The sequence below is a fragment of the Nelumbo lutea genome, chromosome 3 (assembly GCF_056320005.1).
Source record: "Nelumbo lutea isolate HS-2025 chromosome 3, American lotus-T2T, whole genome shotgun sequence".
Classification (NCBI taxonomy): Eukaryota; Viridiplantae; Streptophyta; class Magnoliopsida; order Proteales; family Nelumbonaceae; genus Nelumbo; species Nelumbo lutea.
The window spans coordinates 32,852,887-32,873,518 of NC_142686.1; the positions used below are offsets into that span (position 1 = coordinate 32,852,887).

Sequence of the window (20,632 nt, forward strand, 5' to 3'; positions counted from 1 at the left end):
ACTCTAAGTTGCCCCAGATTCTTCTTCATTGTTCATTTATCTTTCTTATTTTCTCTCTTTTTTTTCACTTTTCCTCATTTTTTCTTTTTATTTCTTTTCTCTTTTTTTTGGCCCTGCAAAAGGTACACCGAAAATTTTAAAAGTTCACAAAGGAAAATTTATTTATGCATTGGCTTAATCGGGCTAACTAGTGGATTTTAAGAAATAATAGGGTCACCCGAAAATTGAAAATGACCAAAGGTGGCCTCCCGTCCTTTTTTTTTATCCATTGGTGAAATACTAGATAGTGATGATATCCTTATTCTATGTTGGCTTTGGAAAAATTGGTAGAGGATACATACTTAAATTACCAAAACTACCCCAGTTTAGGATATTTGGGTGCTTTTGGAAACCAGTTGAGATTTATGGTAAAGGCTATTTGAAATGTTCAATGAGGTGGGTAGGGTGGGCATCAATGTTTTTATTCAATGATTGTCAACTAGTTTTTTATGAAGACATTATTTTGAGATTTATTGCAAATCCCTGATTTTTTTTAGGCTTTAATTATACAACTTTGGGGAATTTTCATCTTCTTTTAAGGGTAACGTGACCCAATGAGGTTTATTATTCAATCATGATTAAGTGATTCAGGGAAAAGAAAATGATTAGGAAAAACTAGTAATTTATTGAAAGAAGAGGTCGGACCCGTGATATGATTGCTCTATGTACCCCTATGAGAGGGATCAGGCTGAACGTAGTTCAGTGTGTGCTTTTGAATGACACAGGAACAAAAGGGAGGGAAACTATGTACAATGACAAAAAAGATGCTCTTGGTGAATGCAGAAGTAGGGTAGAAAGCATTGTCTCCTACTCCATAAGTTACATCTAAACTGACAAAGGTGCCCCAATATCAGAGGCAACATTTGAAATAGTCGAGCAAATAAGACAAATTAGTCTTAGCTCCTAGCAAAACATCCGAACCAATCATAGAGATGTATTCCTTACGTGGTCTCCCAATAGCACATTCTGCAATGCGTGCAAAAGTAAAGTCTTTAATTACCAATGATGACTCAAAGTTGGAATTGATGACCTCACTCAATCGAGGCTGCAACAACATCAAATTTTTTCTCCTTATAGTGACTATCTCCTCTAAGAGTTGGCAGAGAATTAATAGCACACTTTGGTTGAGGCCAAGAGATCCAACTAGGTGATGTCTTGACTCGAAGAGAATGGGCCATTGGCGGGGCTCTATTGGAAGTAATAAGAATGGTAGGATTTGAAAAGGCTTTTTCTTCACCCAAAATATTGACGGAAGTGTCAAAAATTTCCCCTGAATCGAATAGTAGGTTCTGAGGGACTTCTATAAAATGTTGCATTTGCACAAGGTACTAGTAAGTGAGAATGTTGCCATCAATCAAAATTTGAATTGAAAACTTCAACTGTCGGTAGTGGTCGGTAGAGTGGTCAGGTCCTTGATGATAACCACAATGAGCATTCTCTTCATAATTTCTAGGTTTGGGCTCCCGTGGAAGCCTCCATGTAAGCAACTGCAAAAATCCACCTTGAACTAAAGCAGGGAGCAATTGAGAATGAGCATAAGGCAAAGGGGGGAAAGCTTTCTTCTTTCTTTTTGAGGAGACTGATGAGTGATCAGGGTTTATGGGGGGAAAATGATATGTCTGTGCTTGTGCGGGTGAGGGATAATATGTCTTCTCAGGGGTGGTCCAACTGGTATAGGAAGATCCATGATTAGTTGCAACTTTGAAACTTTTGGAATAATGGGCATGATGTACATGAGAGTCAAAAGTAGATATATCTTACACTTCATTCCCTTCATTATACTTCAGAAATGATATCCCAATTAATGGTAAATTTCTAGGGATCATCACCAGGTTGATTCAACTATGCTTAGGAGCCATTTCGATTATGATAGTTCCCTTCAAGACATCACTAAAATCCTTTAAAGGTTGTGCAATTAACAATGTATGATATGGATTATTCAATGTCTTAATAAACAACCTCGCAATCTCTTCTTTTGGCATCGAGTGCCATAACCTATCTGCCATTTCATGCCATTGATATGCATAATCCAAGAAACTTTCTCCTGACTTCTGAGTCATAGACTCGAGTTCTGCTTGATCGGGTGCTAACTCAATGTTGTAAGAAAACTGGTATAAGAATTCCTTTGAAATACCTTTCCAAGTCTTCTTTTTATTTGCCAAATTTGCAAATCAAGTTCTAGCACTCCTTGTAAGGCTCTTCTAAAACATCTGAATGAGTAATTTCTCATTTGATTCATATTGAAACATGTCACCGTAGAAGATCTTTAGATGGATTTGTGGGCATCCCTTCTCATCATATTTTTCAATGTTTGGCATTTTGAACTTAACAGGCAACTCCATATTGGGGCATAGACACAATTCTTTGAAATTTGTAACTCCCAAATTCCGATCTTCAATTAACCTCTTCAGCTCATCTTTCATTTGCTCTAATTCAATCTTTAGGTAGGGTAAGGCTAGGTTGGGGAGCGGTCTCTTTGAAAGACAAAGAAAGACTGAGAGTTGGAAGGGATTAGGCTTTTGGGGTGAGCTGCTAGGCTTTGGGCAATAGAATCGGGAGTCGGTGGCAATAATGATTGATTGCTAAACGAATTTTAGTATAAGTAGGATCTCTTTTTATGGAGGAGATCCTGAGATCCTAAAATGTAGGAGATAAAGATACTCGTCTCTTATTAGGAAATGGGATATTGGGTTTTCTATTAATCATTAAGTACACCATTGGGGTTTCATCACATGTGTCATGGGGATCTTTCCGAGGATTAGCTTTCCTTTCACTCAAGAACCTTCATAATCCATGTGCACTACTACCTCTTGCGTGCTGTACTTAATTGACGTGGTGCCTGTGATGTTATCGTTTGGCGAACGTTGTCTTATTGGCTTTACGTGGTGCTTTGCTGCCTTTGCCCCTATTGACATTGCACGGTTAGATGATGCCTGGACACAGCTCCATAGCGGGCTGCAGTGTCGCGACCGTTAAGGGTTTATCGCAGGTCCAAATGTAAGTGAACCTCATCGTGAGTTCAAACCGGGTTTGCCTTAACTCGAGCTACAAGTAGGCTCATCACGAGCGTGCGATGAATCGTGGGTTTATCGCATTTCTACGATGAGCGTTGTGGGTTCGTCGCAAGACCTGTGATATATTGTGGGTTCATCATAGGAGGAATGTTGATTGCAAGCTAATCGCAAGCCTTCATGTGGTGTGAATACAATCATTGACATTCTTTGAGGGACTGAATGAACACTATATACATACACAATCTTTAGGAGATCTAGGAGTGGAGACCGGGTGAAAGTCATATTTATATTCTTTCCTCTAAATAATGCAACAATGGGTTGAGGTATGGTTGGATTCTCAAAGTTAGAAGTGGGATGAAGAGGATGCAAAGGCATAAGATGTAGGAGGGAGAAATGATTGGGTTCCCATTACAGGAGCAGCTTGAGTAGTCTAAGATTTATCGACTTTCAATTTGACCAACTTGATAGACATCTCATTCAATGTTTCTTGGAAATGGAGATAGTCACTATAAGGGACATGAGTCGGCATTGTCTTCACTATGTTTGGGGGAGTACCACTTAAGATATGAAATTAGTCTTAGGAGGGACTTCGGAAATGATAAATAATCTAGGTTGAGCCGTAATGCTTTCTGAATTTTGGATTTTCAAGAATAACCTCCTATAAAAAAGGGCATAAATTAGATCATTGTACACCATTATCTCGTATTTTTCTTATTCTTATATGTCCTAATTTTGGCATCTCCCTATCCCCTCTTTTTCATTTTTCTTTTTTTTTGAATTTTGGATTTACCCTTTCTTTTTATTTTAACTTTTTTTTTTGATATTTTGGTTTTTTCTTCCACCTCTCTCTCTCTCTCTCTCTTATAATTTTGGACTTTTTTCTCTTCTGTTTTTTTTTTTTTTGAATTTTCCTTGTTTTCTCACATCTTTACTTGTTTCCCTTTTTATGTTTTAGGATTTCCTTCTTTTTTTTTTCTTTGAATTTTGGATTTTTTGCTTCTTTTTTTTTTGTAGTTTAGAATTTATCTTTCCCTTTTCTTTGAATTTTGGCTTTTCTTCTCTTTTTTTTTGTATTTTTATTTTTTCCATTTTTGTGGATTTTATATTTTCTCTTTTTTTCCTTTTATTTTCTGGATTTTTTATATTTTGGATTTTTTTTTCTTTTCTTATTTTTTCTCGATTTTTTTATTTCTTATTTTTGGATTTTCCCTTTTTCATTTTTTTGCCTTTTCCTTGAATTTTGAAATGTTCCTTTTTTTTTTTATATGTTGTGTTTTGACTTTTCGATGTTCAATATGTTTTTATTTTTATGTACTTTTGGCTTTTATCTTACTTTTATTAAAATAATTTTTGACATTTGTTTTTCACTTTTTTTTTTCTTTTTCCCTTTATTGTTTTTTTTTTTTGTTTCATGTTATCACTGCATACAAATCCCACATTTTACAACTTAGTTATTACTTATCTATTTTCTTTCTCTCTCTCCCTTTGACTCTTTGATTAATTATAATTGACTATTACTGATAATAATGACTTTTGATAAAAATTATTTATTGATTATAACTAATTCAGAATTAATTAATTACCAATTAACAAAACCAGAATAGGTTGATTTAAAATACTGTTTTGAAATCTTAAATTATTGAAAATTAAAAATATTAATTTCAAAATACAAAAAATCAAAATAGATACTGAATATTTATTAAAATTTCAAGTTTATTTTGGAATATTTATTATATTTTAAAATAACTAATAATTACTGAAAATATTATTACTTTTCAATAATAGTTTTGAAAATATGTCTAAACTTTCAGTAATAAGTCTTATAAGTATGTAATATTATAAATATTGTTGAAATTTTACCTTTCAACAAATGATATAAGGGTTTACTTTTCCATTAAATCCCTTTGTCATCATATTCGATATTATAAATAGTTTTGGAATGTTCCTTTTTTTTGTATGTTGTGTTTTGACTTTTCGATGTTCAATATGTTTTCATTTTTATCTACTTTTGGCTTTTATCTTACTTTTATTAAAATAATTTTTGACATTTGCTTTTCACCTTTTTTTTTTCTTTTTCCCTTTATTTATTTATTTATTTATTTATTTTTTCGTTTCATGTTATCACTGTATACAAATCCCACATTTTACAACTTAGTTATTACTTATCTATTATCTCTCTCTCTCTCTCTCTCTCTCTCTCTCTTTTTATTTTTATTTTTGACTCTTTGATGAATTATAATTAACTATTACTAATAATAATGACTTTTGATAAAAATTATTTATTGATTATAACTAATTCAGAATTAATTAATTAGAAATTAACAAAACCAGAATAGGTTCATTAAAATTTCAAGTTTATTTTGGAATATTTATTATATTTTAAAATAACTAATAATTACTGAAAATATTATTACTTTTCAATAATAGTTTTGAAAATATGTCTAAACTTTCAGTAATAAGTCTTATAAGCCTGTGATATTATAAATATTGTTGAAATTTTACCTTTCAAATGATATAAGGGTTTACTTTTCCATTAAATCCCTTTGTCATCATATTCGATATTGCGAATATCGAATGAAAACAAAAATATAATTGAAAAATAAATAATACCATTTTTCTTCAACTCGGCATTCATGGGTGATTTGGTCATAAAAAATTGTTATTCTTGTTGAAATGAAATAATTGTTGCATGATGCATTGTTAATTTTTTTAATTAAATGAAAATTTCTGCAAATTAAAAAATAATAATTGTTATTTGCTGTGTGATGCACTGTTACATAATACTGTTTTTTAATAAAAATTTACTGATAAATAATACTGTTTTTTAATCAATATTGTTACTTATTTAAGTGTATTGTAATTATTTATAATAATGCTAATTAACAAATATATTACTGTTAATAACTGCTTTTAATTTAATATTATTGTTAATACTGTTAATTAATAACTACATTATTTTTATGTATTAATAGTAATGTATTAAAATATTGTAATTATAAAATAAATTACTGTTATCAAAATACTGTTAATTACACTTTAAAATACTGTAATTATAATTACTGCTACTTACCATTTAAAAATTATTTACTTACAATGAAACAAATATAATTGAAATTGCACACAAAATAAAAAATTACTTTCAAATTATAGAACTATATAATTTGAAAAACAAAATCAGAAAAGAAAAATCATAGAATAAACACCAAAATTATAGAAAAACATAGAAATATTGCAAATAAATAAAAAATACAGGAAATTTTATAGATGGTAGAAAATAGAAAATGTAATAATAATATAAATATGTAAGAAAAACAGAACTCATAAAAACATCTAATATATATATATATATATATATATATATATTAAAACTTTCAATTATTCGTTATTTTTTATTAAATTAATTGCAAAAATTATTGCTTCATGAATATGTATGTATATGATAACTATATATTATTGTTAATTAATTACTGTTAAATGTAATTAACTGTATTTTTTTGTAATTAAATTTAGTTTTATGCTATTTACAACTTAAACTATAATTACTATTAAAAATAATTTAGTTACAATTTTAAAAATATATAATTTTTTACAAATTGTAATGTATTTAAAGTAATTATTGCAATGTTAATTATTGCTAATTTCTAAAGTAATAGTAATTAATGAGTATCACATTCCCGTCCAAAATTGTGTGGAGACCCTAGCTCCATCAAAAGTTTGCTTTCTGGTAGACAGAAGCTTTAGGTAAGTGTTTAACCAAGGGCAGTCTAATTAGGAGGATAATAAATATTTAGGATTTGCTCTGTGTCTTGCGCATCAGGAAGAAGACATGATCGACCACCCCTTCATACACTGCCAGGTTGCATTTCATGATTTGAACTTCGAATAGGAATGCAGAAACGAAGAAGGGCGATCGATGGCCCTGTTTTTTCCCAGAATAAACTGAAAAGGAAAGGTGAAGAAAAAGGGGGCAGAGTTCTATAGCAGATAAGAACAAGAAACCATGAAATTGCAGCCCAATATAAAGAAAAAAAAAGTTTTACATACCCGTCCCTCTGGATCCTCTATTTCTAGTCTCAGTCGCTCTTCCACTTCTCCCCCTCCTTCCCCACCTCGCTTGGAGCTCCTATCGAGCACCTTACACCTATTGATATAGAAAGGTTGAGCTCAACTTGATTACACTAATATGAGCATATAGAAAAAGAATACAAGATGTCAGCCAAGAAAATAAAGAATCTATTTGAATATCTGGATCAATGGGCTTGATCGTCTGATTGATTTCACCATTTCTTTCTTCTCCACCTCTCTCTCGACAGTCCACGCTCTTCTTGCCTGAATCCTGAAACCCTTTTTGTTCTCCCAATTTGTGAGAACCGGATCGGACATTGAACCTTCCGGGTTGATGGTCAGGTCGGGTTTAATATTATGGGCCATTGGGCTTCTCTGGTTGGGTGGTCCTTGGCTCTCCTTCCAGAGAGCAAAAGAAGAGTGAAGCTGTGAAGGCTTTCGGTTTCGGAACTCGGTATGCTTAAACCCCACCGGGTAAATCAAGTGATTTTATTTGAAACCCAAGAATTTGGAGGGATGCTTCAGACAGTCTGTGCACACACACTGTAAATCCGTTGATTTCGTAAAGCTTTTAGAGAAGCATTTCCCGTCGCAATTCATGAAGCTGTGAAGGCTTTCGGTTTCGGAACTCGGTATGCTTAAGCCCCACCGGGTCAATCAAGTAATTTTATTTGAAACCCTAGAATTTGGAGGGAGGCTTCAGACAGTCTGTGTCACACACTGTAAAGCCGTTGATTTCGTAAAGCTTTTAGAGAAGCATTTCCCGTCGCAATTCATTTCAACTCTCTCTCTCTCTCTCTCTGGATGGATTGATTTGGGACCCTTCGTTCGTAGTGCTCCGCGTGATGCAGATAGCAAGAGGAGTCACGTTACCGTCTAAATGTTGTGCTTCTCGATTTAAGGACTCGAGAAGGGGTGAGCTTTTTCATTTTGTTGATGCTTTGATCTTCAATGTATCGAAATCTTTATGTCGTGTAATTTCTGAATCCAAGCCACACAAGTTACTCTCCCCGCACTTATTAGTTAAACATCTGCTTTCGTGACCCAGAAATCATTTAAAAAAAACAGGAAGAAATGCATTCCGCAAAAAGAAAAATGACATCTTGAAGAGCTTATGAGATTACACATTAATTCTCTGATTGATTTGGAACCTAAAAAACTTAGATTTTGTAAATCATTTGACAACATGCTGGAATGAACCGTGAAAATGTATCGGTCTAACTTATTATTCTTGATGTCAGACATGCTGAAAGCCTTCCATTTATTTTTTTAGCAAAAATAATATTCATTAAAATAAAAGAAAGTTCAAGAAAGTAATATGATGAGATCCCCTAAGAGGAGAATCAAGAATAACTAGAAAAACAACGCAACCACCCTTCACTCAATCCATGTCCTTTGCAAACACCCTGATGTCAAAGTCAATATTGCATCTACAAAAAATATTTCCTTGGTCAAAATTTAGCAATAAAACAAATCTTCAACCTTCCCCAACCCATGTTACAATTGTAAAGGTTAAACGACTTGGCTTGATGCTTTCCAACATCCAACAATCTTTAAGGCTATAATTTTATTGGTCAGGCACATAAATCATAGCTTGCTCATATCTAAGATTTGAATCGTAGAAAGGACTATTTGGAGTAGAGTGAGATCCACTAGAATGAGAGTTTCCCAGAGTGAGAATCCCCAGATGTCGGCTGCAGAATTGTGGTGGCAATATTACAATCCTGAATGTTAAATAACTTGGATTGATGTCTTACACCAGTCTCAAGGCTTTTGGCGTATTGGTCAAGCTTGTACAACCCCCCACCCCCCCACCCCACCACACACACACACACACACCCACACCGGGCTTATGCTCTTGAAAATTCCATAAAACCCCTTACAAGAATGCCCACTCCTTCCTGGCTTGCTGCTCGCTTCTAAACATAAAACCCCCAATATATATAACATATTTAATCATCCTTTCCTACTCTACCCATTCCTGCCTCTTCTAGGGAGTTCACCATGACCTCATTTAGAAGCCCACACAAAGTGCAAAGCATGTGCGTTTTTGAAGCAAGGCACAAATTAAAAAAAATCAAAAAATAATATTAATTCAGAAAAATGCAAATTTAGATTTTAAAAGAAATTAAATCTTTTAAAAGGCCTATTTCCTCAAAGGGAAATACATAAACATAACATAGGAAACATATTCAAGCACCAAACAATTCAAGCATGTGAAACTTTCAATCTGTTTATCTATCTCCCTTTTTGTTTTGATAAGTTTTATCTCTCTCCCAGTTGCATTACCTCAGGTAGCTAATTTAATGTTAAATATCTTGCATTTCTGATTCTACAAGATCAGTCCTCCACCCTTGTAAGGGCCCCTTGAGGCAAGCCTAAACAAGTCCATGTGAGGGTCCTAAAATTTTGGTCCATTATAAAGAGGTTGATTTTGTGATTTTAGTTGTAGTTCATTTTATTTTAGGATTAGGTATCAACTGTTGTTTGGTGAAGAATGTTTTGCATTAAGGATGAAAGAACAAGATGGTGGAAAGAATTTAGAAATGGACTGTTCTCAGTCAAATCTTTCTACAAGGCTTTATCAAGTTCAAATGGCGGAAGTTCAGAATTGTAAGGATTCTGGGGGAACCCTGTCCCCCCAAGGGTGGAAGCCTTTGCATGGCTAGTGGTGTTAGATAGCATTTTGACATGAATCATCTTCAAAACAGATGTTTTCACTTAGCTAGCAAATGCTATCTTTGTGAGAATGTAGAGGAGAATGTCTATCATTCATTCATTTGTTGACTTGAATGCCCTTACTCTAAGTTCATTTGGGGTTTCTTCTTTGGGCTATTCAAGGCTAGCTGATGGTCTCCTAATATAGTAGAGGAGATTTTCTCCAAGTGGCCAAGTGTAAGGGGAAATGTCAAGGAAAAGATTGCTTGGAGATGCATACCTTTTTCTGTTTGTTGTGAATTCTGGGAAGTGGGAAGAAAGAGAAAGAAGAATATTTGAAGAGAAGGCTCAAACATACAAGGGAGCGTATCACCCTACCATGCGATAAAAAGGATAATGGACTGGGTTCTCATTCTCCCAGAGTTTGAAGAAGTCACAAAAGAAGACCTTGGTTCTGTTTTTTAGAACATCTTGGAGTTGGCTTAAAAGTTTCCCATGTTATTGGTTTTTGTATTTCTTATTTTTCTATTGAGAGTTCTTTTTTCTTTGCTTTGATCTCCTTTGTGGCTTTGTTTTTGGTAATACCTTATCACTATCAGATGCACTACTCTCTTTTTTATTAATAAATTTTCTTTTCTATTTATTGCCAAATAAAGAGTAATGTTCACAAAGGGGGGTCCTGTTGAAGTGCCAGTAGCAAGTGAAGGGGCTTGCTGTGCTTGGTCAAGGGTCTGGGGGCAAAGCCCTTAGCCCAGCCACTATGTGAACTGAGGCATAAAATTAGGCTAAGGTACAAGACACACCATGTGTATGCCTTTTCAAAGGGGCTGCACTTGGGCTACGGCAAGGGCCACAAGGCAAATACCTTGAAGTGCACCTCACCTGTATGCCTAGGTGTGCCTTTTAAATCACTATATCCTCCCCTTTTGAATGGCTTTTCACCTTCCAGTGCTCCCCAAAATCATTTTCTGCCAAAGATAAATCAATTCTAATGCAGCAGCAGCTGCACATGTCATTGCTCACCAGCTTGGTTATTTTTGTAGTTGTGTCTTCACCCCTCTTTTACTATAAACCTTCTTAGCCTTCTTATTGGGGCCAACCTTGAAAAGACCACCTCTTACCAGGCAAAGATCTTTGAAACTTGGACAAATCTTTGGTTATTCTACCCCTCAAAGTGTCAATCAACAGTAGATTCATTCTCTATCTCCTTTGATTCCTTATCCTTATCTTTTCCTTATTTTTCTGAAGCAAAGGAGTATTTTGTTATCGCATAACTTCTTTTACCCAACTCCATTGCCACCCTACTAATTTGATTTTCAAGACAACTTCCGTTCTGTTAATCCAACTCCCTTTCTGCTCTTACATCTTTATGACGTTGAGATCCCTGCTCTTTCACAATGTCATTTTCATCTTTTCCAGTCACTTTCTCACTCTTTAACTCTTTAGAACCATTTCCTACCAGCCAAAATTGCACCATCAACCTCATTTCCTCCAACCTCTGTTTTCCCCTTCTTCACACTTTCGCCAACTGATCCTATTCTGTTTTCACACTTTAGCCAATGTTAGAGCCTTGAATTCTTAATCCTTACATCAAAAATGATTTTATAATTTTAATTGTCTTTTAAGAATATGTTTTACTAGGTTGAAGGAGTGAACACTATTAGCAAATAGGGGGTTCTTGGAGCTTCAGTTTGCACTTTTTGTTCTTTTTTGATCCTAGCGGTTGGGCTCTCACCAAAGTGCAAGGAGCACTAGGCTCACACCTTCTGAAAGTGCTGTGCCTAGGGCCTAGGTGCGCCTTTTAAATCACTGCTAGTTTTGGTGCCTTGTTTTTGCAGTTCTATGGTTTTGCAGACAAGTAATCCATGTGATGTTGTTATTATTAGTAGGAATTTGGTTGAAATTTCTTTTAATCTATAGTGAAGACATATCTTGTCTGACCTTGATATCTGACAGTGTTTACTGAGATATCCAATGCTGTACATGGGTCAAAGATTTGGTGGCGTGGAAGGTCTTTTGCTGCTTCTGTTCCATCTGACTCATCTAAACCCAAGAGACAACAGAAAAGACTCTCAAAAGCTGAAAGACGTGCTATGGTGGAATCCTTTGTTGATGAGTATGGTTCTTCTCTACCTTTATACGCACACTTATTAGACAATTTATTTTTTTTCAAATTTTCTGCTATAAGTTTTTAATGGGTCCTGCCAACAAATGAATGCTTAACATAGTAATTATTCTTCAGACCCAATATCTGGTAGTATGCTTTGTTCCATAAACATGATATGATAGCATGTGCTACTCAAGATGATGCTTGGTAGAATTGATAAAAAAAAATTATTTGGTGGATTTGATGTCACTACCAGGAACCTGTTTAATCTTTGCATTTTATTTGCATTGTGAAGGGAAATACGGAGATTATTTGAGATGCCACCTAGCTAGTTTGTGACTATTGGTACCCAGATACCTGTACATGCCTAGTGTACTGGTAGTCTAGTACATATCTGATACATATCAGGTACGATACAGATGCTGCATGAATACTTGTATGTACTCTAAAGCATAACAACTTTTGAATGTGTAAATTGGTATGTCTTAAACAAATTATAATATAAAAAATATCTGCACATGTTAGAAATTTAATTAAAATTGGCAAGACATGTCTTGAAAAATGACATGTAGCTGCAAAAATAGATATAAGCATACTACATGGGAACTGGTTCCCATATCCATGTCCAAAATTTTTGAAAATGAGGAGTTGTACCAGTTTCCTGTATCTGTGTCCATGTCTGTATCCATATCTGGGCATCATAGGTTTGCAAAGTTTGTGGGAGTTCAAACCTAGACATGGGATTCAATCCCATCTTACTTCACTGTAATGACTACTATATGCTTGTGCTCTCCCTCACTCTTGCAAGTTCCCCCCAACTAAAAAATAATGATAGAAAGGATTCAGGAGTTTCTGTGTACAGTGACTGTACACAGAAAACAGTCCACACCCTCTGGTTGATACACAAAATTAGACCCAACTATAGAAGTTCTGCAATGAGAAAAAAGCCTGCAACATCCATGATTAATTTGTGCAGAGAGCTAAAAGTCCTGAAGAGTTAGTGCAGAGAGCTGTGGACAAGTTGATCTCTTGGGTGTTGGTTACTGAGGAGTTTAGGCATCAGAATTTGGCTCACTTGTTTTGTTCTGAGTCTTGGATGAGTCTGTAACCTGATCTGCACTTAGGCAGTTTTTGGCCTGGGTTTTGTTGTAATGTTCTCCTTTTCTGTTTGAATAAATTTACCTTACTTTTTCCAAAAAAAAAAAAGATTGATTTGTGCATGGGCAACCAAGAATGAAACAAAACAACTGCCTTCCAATTTACTTTTTCTTCTTGAGCTCCTCCGTTTTATAAGATCCTTGATTTTTTTCTAGGTTCAAACATCCTCGAATTACATTCCTTCAAACCACCAAAATTACTACAACAGCAAGGATAGCTCTCCAAAGTATCTTCACCCCTCTTTTCAAGGCTCCTGGATATTTTATATTTCAATAGTAAAACCTAAACTGAGGTATAACTGCAAAAGTAATATATGCAATATATAATAGAATGTATCAATATACACAATGATAAGAACTATAAAAAAACATACTAATAAGATGCATCAATAGTAATAATATTATAATTAGGTGCCCATCTTGTGAATTTTGTCACCTAGGCGGGCCTTATTGCCTAGACAGACAGCTTTTAATACAAGTTAAGGCATTCAGGCTAGGTGTCCCACCAAAAATGCCTTGTTGCTTAGATGACGTCTTCACAGCTATTGTTTATATCCCTTCTAATTCTTTAGATGCTCATATCTAGTCCCCAAACGCTGCAGGTACTCTTCTTTGCTAGTTCTTTCTTTTTTTCTCTTGTGAGCAACCTGACTAATCACATCTTGTAGAAAAGATTGTGGCTGTGTCGATGTTCCTCCCAAGGTGTTCTTCATGTGAGGGCCGCTTGTGGAAAGTCTTATACTTATGATGTCCTCCACAATAAGTTTAAGCAAGATGCTTATCTCCACAAATATGCATCTTGCGTCTAAAGGATGCACAATGGTCAAACGTCCTTGTTCATTGCCTAACTACAGGATGTTTGTGGCATTTTTCTCTTGAGCCGTGGGGCTAGAGTGGGTCTCTTTAGGTTCAATGGTTGATGTGCTTCAGTGTATCCTCCCTTTTTCACTGAGACCCTAGCCCTTTAAAGACTCATCACCATCTAAACCTAAAAGAATGACAAAAAAGGATTCCTGTAGCTAACCCCATATTGTTGGGATAAGTCTTTACATGATAATGAGTCTTTAAAGGGCTAGGGTCTCAGTGAGAAGGAGAGGATATACTGAAAAGACAACCCATTGGGATTATGGCATATAAGGAGAAAGGAAAAAATGAATTTTTGAAGGCAAGAAATCCTATTTTGAAGTTTTATACAGTAGGGTAATATTCAGACTTTAGAGGCATTTCTAATAATGAAATTTAGAGAAAATCTTGTGGATATTCCTAGATTTTCTCCAGGCCCTCACTTATCTAGAGGAAACTTTCTCTCCCTAATTGAGGGTGTGAATAACATGCAATTTGACAACATTACCTTTATAACCCAGATTTGACTGTTACCAGTGGTATTCTAACATGCTCAGACCTGCCTTTCTAGCTATTGGTGATGACAGTACTTTAACAAGGCCAAGGTTATTGCACTTCAAACTGGGGTTTGAATTACCAACATGCTCAGACCTGCCTCCCTAGCTATTGAAGGAGACTTGACTAATGTATGCCCTGTTAGAATACCAACATGCCCTGTTTGAATTACCAACCTGTTAGAGTAGGTTGTGGAGGCAGGGGCCTTGGGAACTGGCTCACTACCTAAATGAGATTATAGACAACCCTACATCCTTCCTGTCCAAAGAAGATGGATACCAAGGGAGTTTTTTTATTTTTTTATTTTTATTTTTTATCAATAACAGATTCATTCAATTCATTGAAATATCAAAATATTTACAGCAAGGAAGACAAGAACTCTTCCGAATGCAACTTAAACCCTCCAAAGAGAGAAAAAGAGAAAAAGAAACAAAAGAAACAATTAAGTTACAGCTTAGCCCAAAACATTTCTTCCCTTTCTATCCCTTGTTTAGCTAATCCATCAGCTAAAGAGTTAGCTGATCTCTTAACCCAACTCATCCTGATTTCCATCTCCCACACCAGCCACCTGAATTTCCTCTTCTCATTTCTGTAGTTCCATAAACCGCAGTCATCTTTAATCAGCCACCCTATCACCACCTCCGAGTCCCCTTCAATTATGAGTTTCCTGACATTCATCTCCTTGGCTTTCTGAACTCCTTCCATAACTGCCAAGATCTCAGCTCTAAGGGAATCCCCCACACCAACTGGGCCTGAGAACAGGGCATAAATGACCCCGTTCTCATCCCTAAAAACACCTCCAGTCCCTGATTGTCCCGGATTCCCCCTAAAACTCCCATCAAAATTTAACTTTAAGAAGCCAGCAGGTGGGGGAGTCTAGGACACCTTTATTGTTGGTTTGACCTGAGTGTAGTTTGCAATCTCGCCCCACTTTCTCAACATGTCTTCCACTGTGTAATCTGTAATTAGTACTAGTGATTTCAGCCACTGTACTGCCCTTATGTGGATCACAGCCCTCAATTCTTCAGCCCCTCTCTCATTTTCTAAGAAGATCCTAGTATTTCTTTCTTCCCATAATGTCCAGCATACTGCAGCCCTCAGACCTCTCCACATAGTCCTTCCCCTTTGTAGGGCTGTTCATAACAAGACCCAAACTGACCAAACCGACCAAACCGATCAACCCGATCCGATCCAACCCGAGTTGGCCGGTTTTTCTTCAGCACTGGTCGGTTTCGGGTTAAAAAAGACATAAACCGATGGTTCAGTTCGGTTTCGGTTTTCATGTGTGAAAACCAAAACTGAACCGACCCGAACCGACTTAGATATATATTATATATATAATATTTCAGTTTTAATATATATTTGTGGATATATATATATATATATATATATATTAGCTTTATTTCAGAAATATACATATTATATATAAAATTTTTGATATATAAAATATCAGTTTTAATCCATCAAATCATTTTTAATTTCTAGGCATCCAGCCTTTGCTTTCTTAGACTTGAATTCTTTACCATTCACACTGAAAGAATCATTCACAAAACTGGCCCAAACCGATTCAAACCGACCAGGTTGGTTTTACTTAGTAGTGGGTCAGTTTCGGTTTCATTTCTAGGTAAACCGACCAGGTCGGGTCGGTTGGAAAAATGCCAGTAAACTGACCCAACCCGACCCATGAACAACCTTACCCCTTTTCATGTGCCACCTGAAAAAGGAACGGGAAAATAGGCTCTGCAAGTTTGATGGAGGGTTCTCTACACCCAAAGAGAGAAAAAGCCCACTCCCAGATTGACTTTGCAAATTGGCAAGACACCAGTAAGTGAAAACCAGTCTCCTCGTCCGCTTTGCAAAGAACACACCAATGAGGTGACAAACAAGTATTGGGTCTTTTCTTTTGGAGCAAATCCCCAGTGTTGAATCTTTCCAAATAGGCTTCCCAACAAAAACTACCAATGCTAGGAGGAATCGATTTGCACCAAACCTCACTAACTGGGAAAGGGGAGGTTGCAGGACTGGTGGACTAGCAAAGGACTTTGAAGAAGGAAGCACAAGAAAAAGAGCCCATGGGGGTAGGGGTCCAAATTCTAGAGACAGGAAGGCTCCTTTATATAGTGATAAATTCCTTTCCTTCCCAAGTACTCATTAGGGAGATCTATCACATATTCACATTGCTGCTTTTGGCTTTATCAGGTGGGAGCCTATAAGCAATGTTTGGTGAAAAATTCTGAACAGCCCAAATTGACTGTTGTTTGGCCACTTACACGGGGTCTCTGTTGAAGCTTCTTTTAGTGGCTTTGTTGCTCAAGCAACTCAACCAAAGCAAGCTTAGGATATATATATATATATATATATATATATATATATATATATATATATATACTCCTTGCATTATTTACCATTTTTATTCTTTGTATATTTACCAATTTAGTTGAAAACACATATTATTCTTGTTTGTAGACTGCAAGTGACACTCCATCCTCCAAAAAGTTGTTAAAGAAGAAAACCATTTGACCCATCCAAATCTTAATCCAGTGGCATAGTCTAAATATGGGGGGAGTGTTTCATCATTTTAGTTATTTACACTCTTTACATGACTAGAGTAGGTAGTTTTTGACATCAGGATTGTCACTACAAAATCCTTATCATACAAGAGCTGGGCACCATTCATAAAAAAAATAAAAAATAAATAAAAAAAGAGCTGGGCACAAGGTATAAAACACAGGGGATGTAGATAGGATGCAATAAATACAATGGTTGAGATGCAGAAATCTGGAATAAAACGAAATGGTGCAAACACTATATTATGGCCTTAGGGTGGAGCTGAGTCAAAATTTTCAAAGATTGTAATTTTAAGAGTATTTTTTTATTAGCAAATATAAATCATCAATGGGATTACTGTTATGATCCTTTTGCAGGTTCAGAGCCTCAAATGCTGGAAAGTTCCCAACACCTTCTGTTGCCAGAAAACATTTGGGTGGCTCGTATTATGTTATCAGGCAGATTCTTCAGGAACTAGAATACAGATCCAAATTACCCCCTATAAGCAAAAAGGTTGAAACTTTGTTGGAAAAGGAAGAAGTAGTTAAGCATGAAACACGAATAAAAGTTGAAGATAAATTAAGCTGTGAAGCTACAGTGAGTTGCACCTCTTGTGAACCTGACTTGAGAATTGAGGAAAATAATCACATGACAATCATTGATAACAAGGAGGTGGATGAAGCAGCTAGCCAGCATTTTAAAGCAAAAGAAGACTTGAGAATTGAGGAAAATAATCACATGACAGCTATTGGTAACAAGGAAATGGATGAAGCAGCTAGCCAACATTTTAAAGCAAAAGAAGGTCCTAAAGTTTCTCCTTGGATTGAGAATGCCTTATCCGAAGAGTCTGAAGGCCCTACACCAACAGTAAGCCTTAAACAAATATGGTGCTTTCACTTGTCAAATTATTGCTAGTTTTTGCTTTGTTGTAGTTTTCCCATAGGAAGAATATGCCAGTAAGGTTTTGAAGGGTGGGAACCGCAATGTGCTACAAGATCCAGGGTTTAGTTTTGGATTGTTAATTGCTATACACCAAGTAGAATTTTTAGTTCATCTTCAAAGATGGATCATGAAAGATGAATGACTGCCCACAGATTTTATCTTTTTGTATGTTGAGTATTATTGCATAGTGTACTTTTTAACTGCCCAAACTAGATTGTATAGGCCATTAAAGTCACCGAATCACTTTTAGTTTGTCATATGCACTGGATGACTTTTCTTGTAGGTGTATCCATCCCTTCTTTCATAGTTCACCTGTTTGGCATATTGGTGACGAGGGTAGTTTGATTTCTTCCTTTGTCCCAACTGAATTTTAATCTCTCTAATATACAAGAGTAGTTTTCCATCATATACTTTTTTTTGGTTATTTATTTGGTATATTTTATGTGCAGGTTAGTCACTCTTCAGTTGGAACACCTAGTATTCAGAGAAAACTGGAAAACAAGGATGTTCTTCATCCATATCCTGAAAAACTAGAAAACAGTAAACAAAAAGAAGCTACTCATGAAAATTTGTTAGATTCAAATGGTAAAAAAGGAGACATCATGAAGGAGGCTGGTAAAGAAACACGTGAATCAGATAGATTTGAAAGGTAATTTTTCCATCTCCTTTCATCGTTTTTGTGGTAGCTGGTACAAAAGGATGACTAGAATCACTAGATTCCTAGTGGAACTGCGTTCAGAAATTGAAGGTAACTGATTGTGAGAAGCTATTGAATTTGAACATGAATGTGAGGTTTTGGACATGGTCGCTGCGGAAAACTATCAGGAGAATATTCCATAAGGAATTATTTCATTAATTCATGAATGAGAGAAAGTTTTATTCTTTCCCATGGTGTTTCATTCATGAAGGACAGACCAATATGTACTTGTTTTTTGAAACGAGAACAACCACATCAGCAAAATCAGATTGTTTTTGTTTCGAAAAACAAAAATATACATATTGGAAAAAATCCCCTAAATCAATGGTCCCTCACTTTGGAACTAAGTTATACCAGGAAACTCTCTTTTTTAACTTTTGTTTCCAGAACAACAGTTGCCATGTGATGAACGACTGCATTTCTCAGTCAGGAAGCCACTGATAAAAGTATAATAAAAGAAGCATTTCCAGCATGAATTTGTTTAGCTTAGCAATGACATACTTTGGCTACATAATGAAAATAATATATGGATTTCCTTCTTTTGTCATGCTGGCCTTTATGTAGCCTATTATCCATCATCACATTGTGAAACCTGATGTATTCTACTGGTTGCCATTGTACAGAGACATTGCTATAGAGAACAAAGAACCGTCACAAAAGAGATCAACTGTGTGGGGAAGCCTCAAGTCATTTGCTGATGGTATCATCAACCTATGGAGAAAAATGTAAATCTTTGCCAAGGTAATTCTTGGAATTTTGGAAAACTGCCATATATGCAGCACTTAATTGAAAATATCAAACAGTATAATGAGATGTTTTGAGTTTTCCCTTGTTTCAGCAAACCTATGTGCTTTTTTATTATTTTCTGTATCACCAAGGAATTCTTTTGTTTGGAAACTTTGTGTTGCAGCTAGATGGTCTCAAGCATGCTTAGATTTCGTCCTAATCACAAGGTCTCAAGGGAATTGAACATGATAGCATCGTAATTGCAGAAAGCAGGGTTTTGTACCTGTGTTAGCATCCAAGTTACTTGGATTTTCATACATAACAAAAAAATTGGCTGGATTCTAAACAGAGATGACTCACTGGATAAGGTGATGTCCTAATTAAGCACTCCATTTTGGAGGGGTGTGGAATATATCAGAGTTGTAGCTTAATGGTGTACTGGAGAATCTTTCTGGTTACCAAGGAAAATCCAAAAAAAAAAAAGAAAAAAATTCTTTCATTATTATCAAGTTCATCTATATATCCTATCCATGTTTTCGGTTGTGTTTGAATTTGAATGTCTTGCAAATATTAGTACCTAAGAAAATATCAAGGTAAATGTCCTCATTTGGTATTTTCTTGGACTTTTTGAGTATGAACTAGAATCTTGACACATGGTGTTCTGGACTTTAAACCCTGCTAGAGGCATAACATCCAACCAAGATTGACTATCAAGCTTGAGTGGCTGTTGTTTCTCTAATTCAATCTTGTAGAAGTTTCTATTCCAGGTTTTCATACCAGAGACTTTAATTAGACTTATGTTGAAGTTTCTCATTGTATTCTTTTCTAGATTTGAATGATAATCTTGAGACATGGCTTCCTGTAATTAAAACCCTGATAGAAGCATAACATCCAACCAGGATTGACCTAAAAGCCTGGGTGGGGGGTGGTTTCTCTAATTCAATCATGTTGTAGCAGTTTCTATTCCTAGTTTTATACCAGAAGACTCAATTAACAGAATTTACATTAAGAGTTCAGCAAAAACTGAGGAGGATCATCAACCCAACATTCAAAGCTATCAGCTTAAAAGACATTATTATCAACTATCTCTAAGCACTGCCGAAGAATACTTGAGCAAACTCCATTCACAGCTATCAACGAATTAGACTTCACCAACACTTCAGATAAACCCCTGTCCTTAGCAAACTGAACAGTTTTCAAAATAGCAAAAAACTCCACCCGCAATGGACCGGTGCAAGTCGCACACTGTCCTGCTGCAACAACAATAAAACTGATAGCATCC

The 20,632-nt window shown here is 35.5% G+C and overlaps 1 protein-coding gene across 1 annotated transcript; it reads left to right on the forward strand.

Annotated features, from left to right (window-relative positions):
- The first annotated feature begins 6,794 nt into the window (after positions 1 to 6,794).
- On the forward strand, positions 6,795 to 19,901 carry LOC148864086 (hydroxyproline-rich glycoprotein family protein). Its single transcript, XM_088977459.1, has 6 exons — positions 6,795 to 8,033; positions 11,733 to 11,892; positions 17,363 to 17,852; positions 18,377 to 18,576; positions 19,248 to 19,365; positions 19,535 to 19,901. Exons 1-5 carry the CDS (start codon positions 7,964 to 7,966, stop codon positions 19,351 to 19,353), a joined length of 1,026 nt encoding a protein of 341 aa, XP_088833585.1. The 5' UTR covers positions 6,795 to 7,963; the 3' UTR covers positions 19,354 to 19,365; positions 19,535 to 19,901.
- The last annotated feature ends 731 nt before the right edge of the window (positions 19,902 to 20,632 follow it).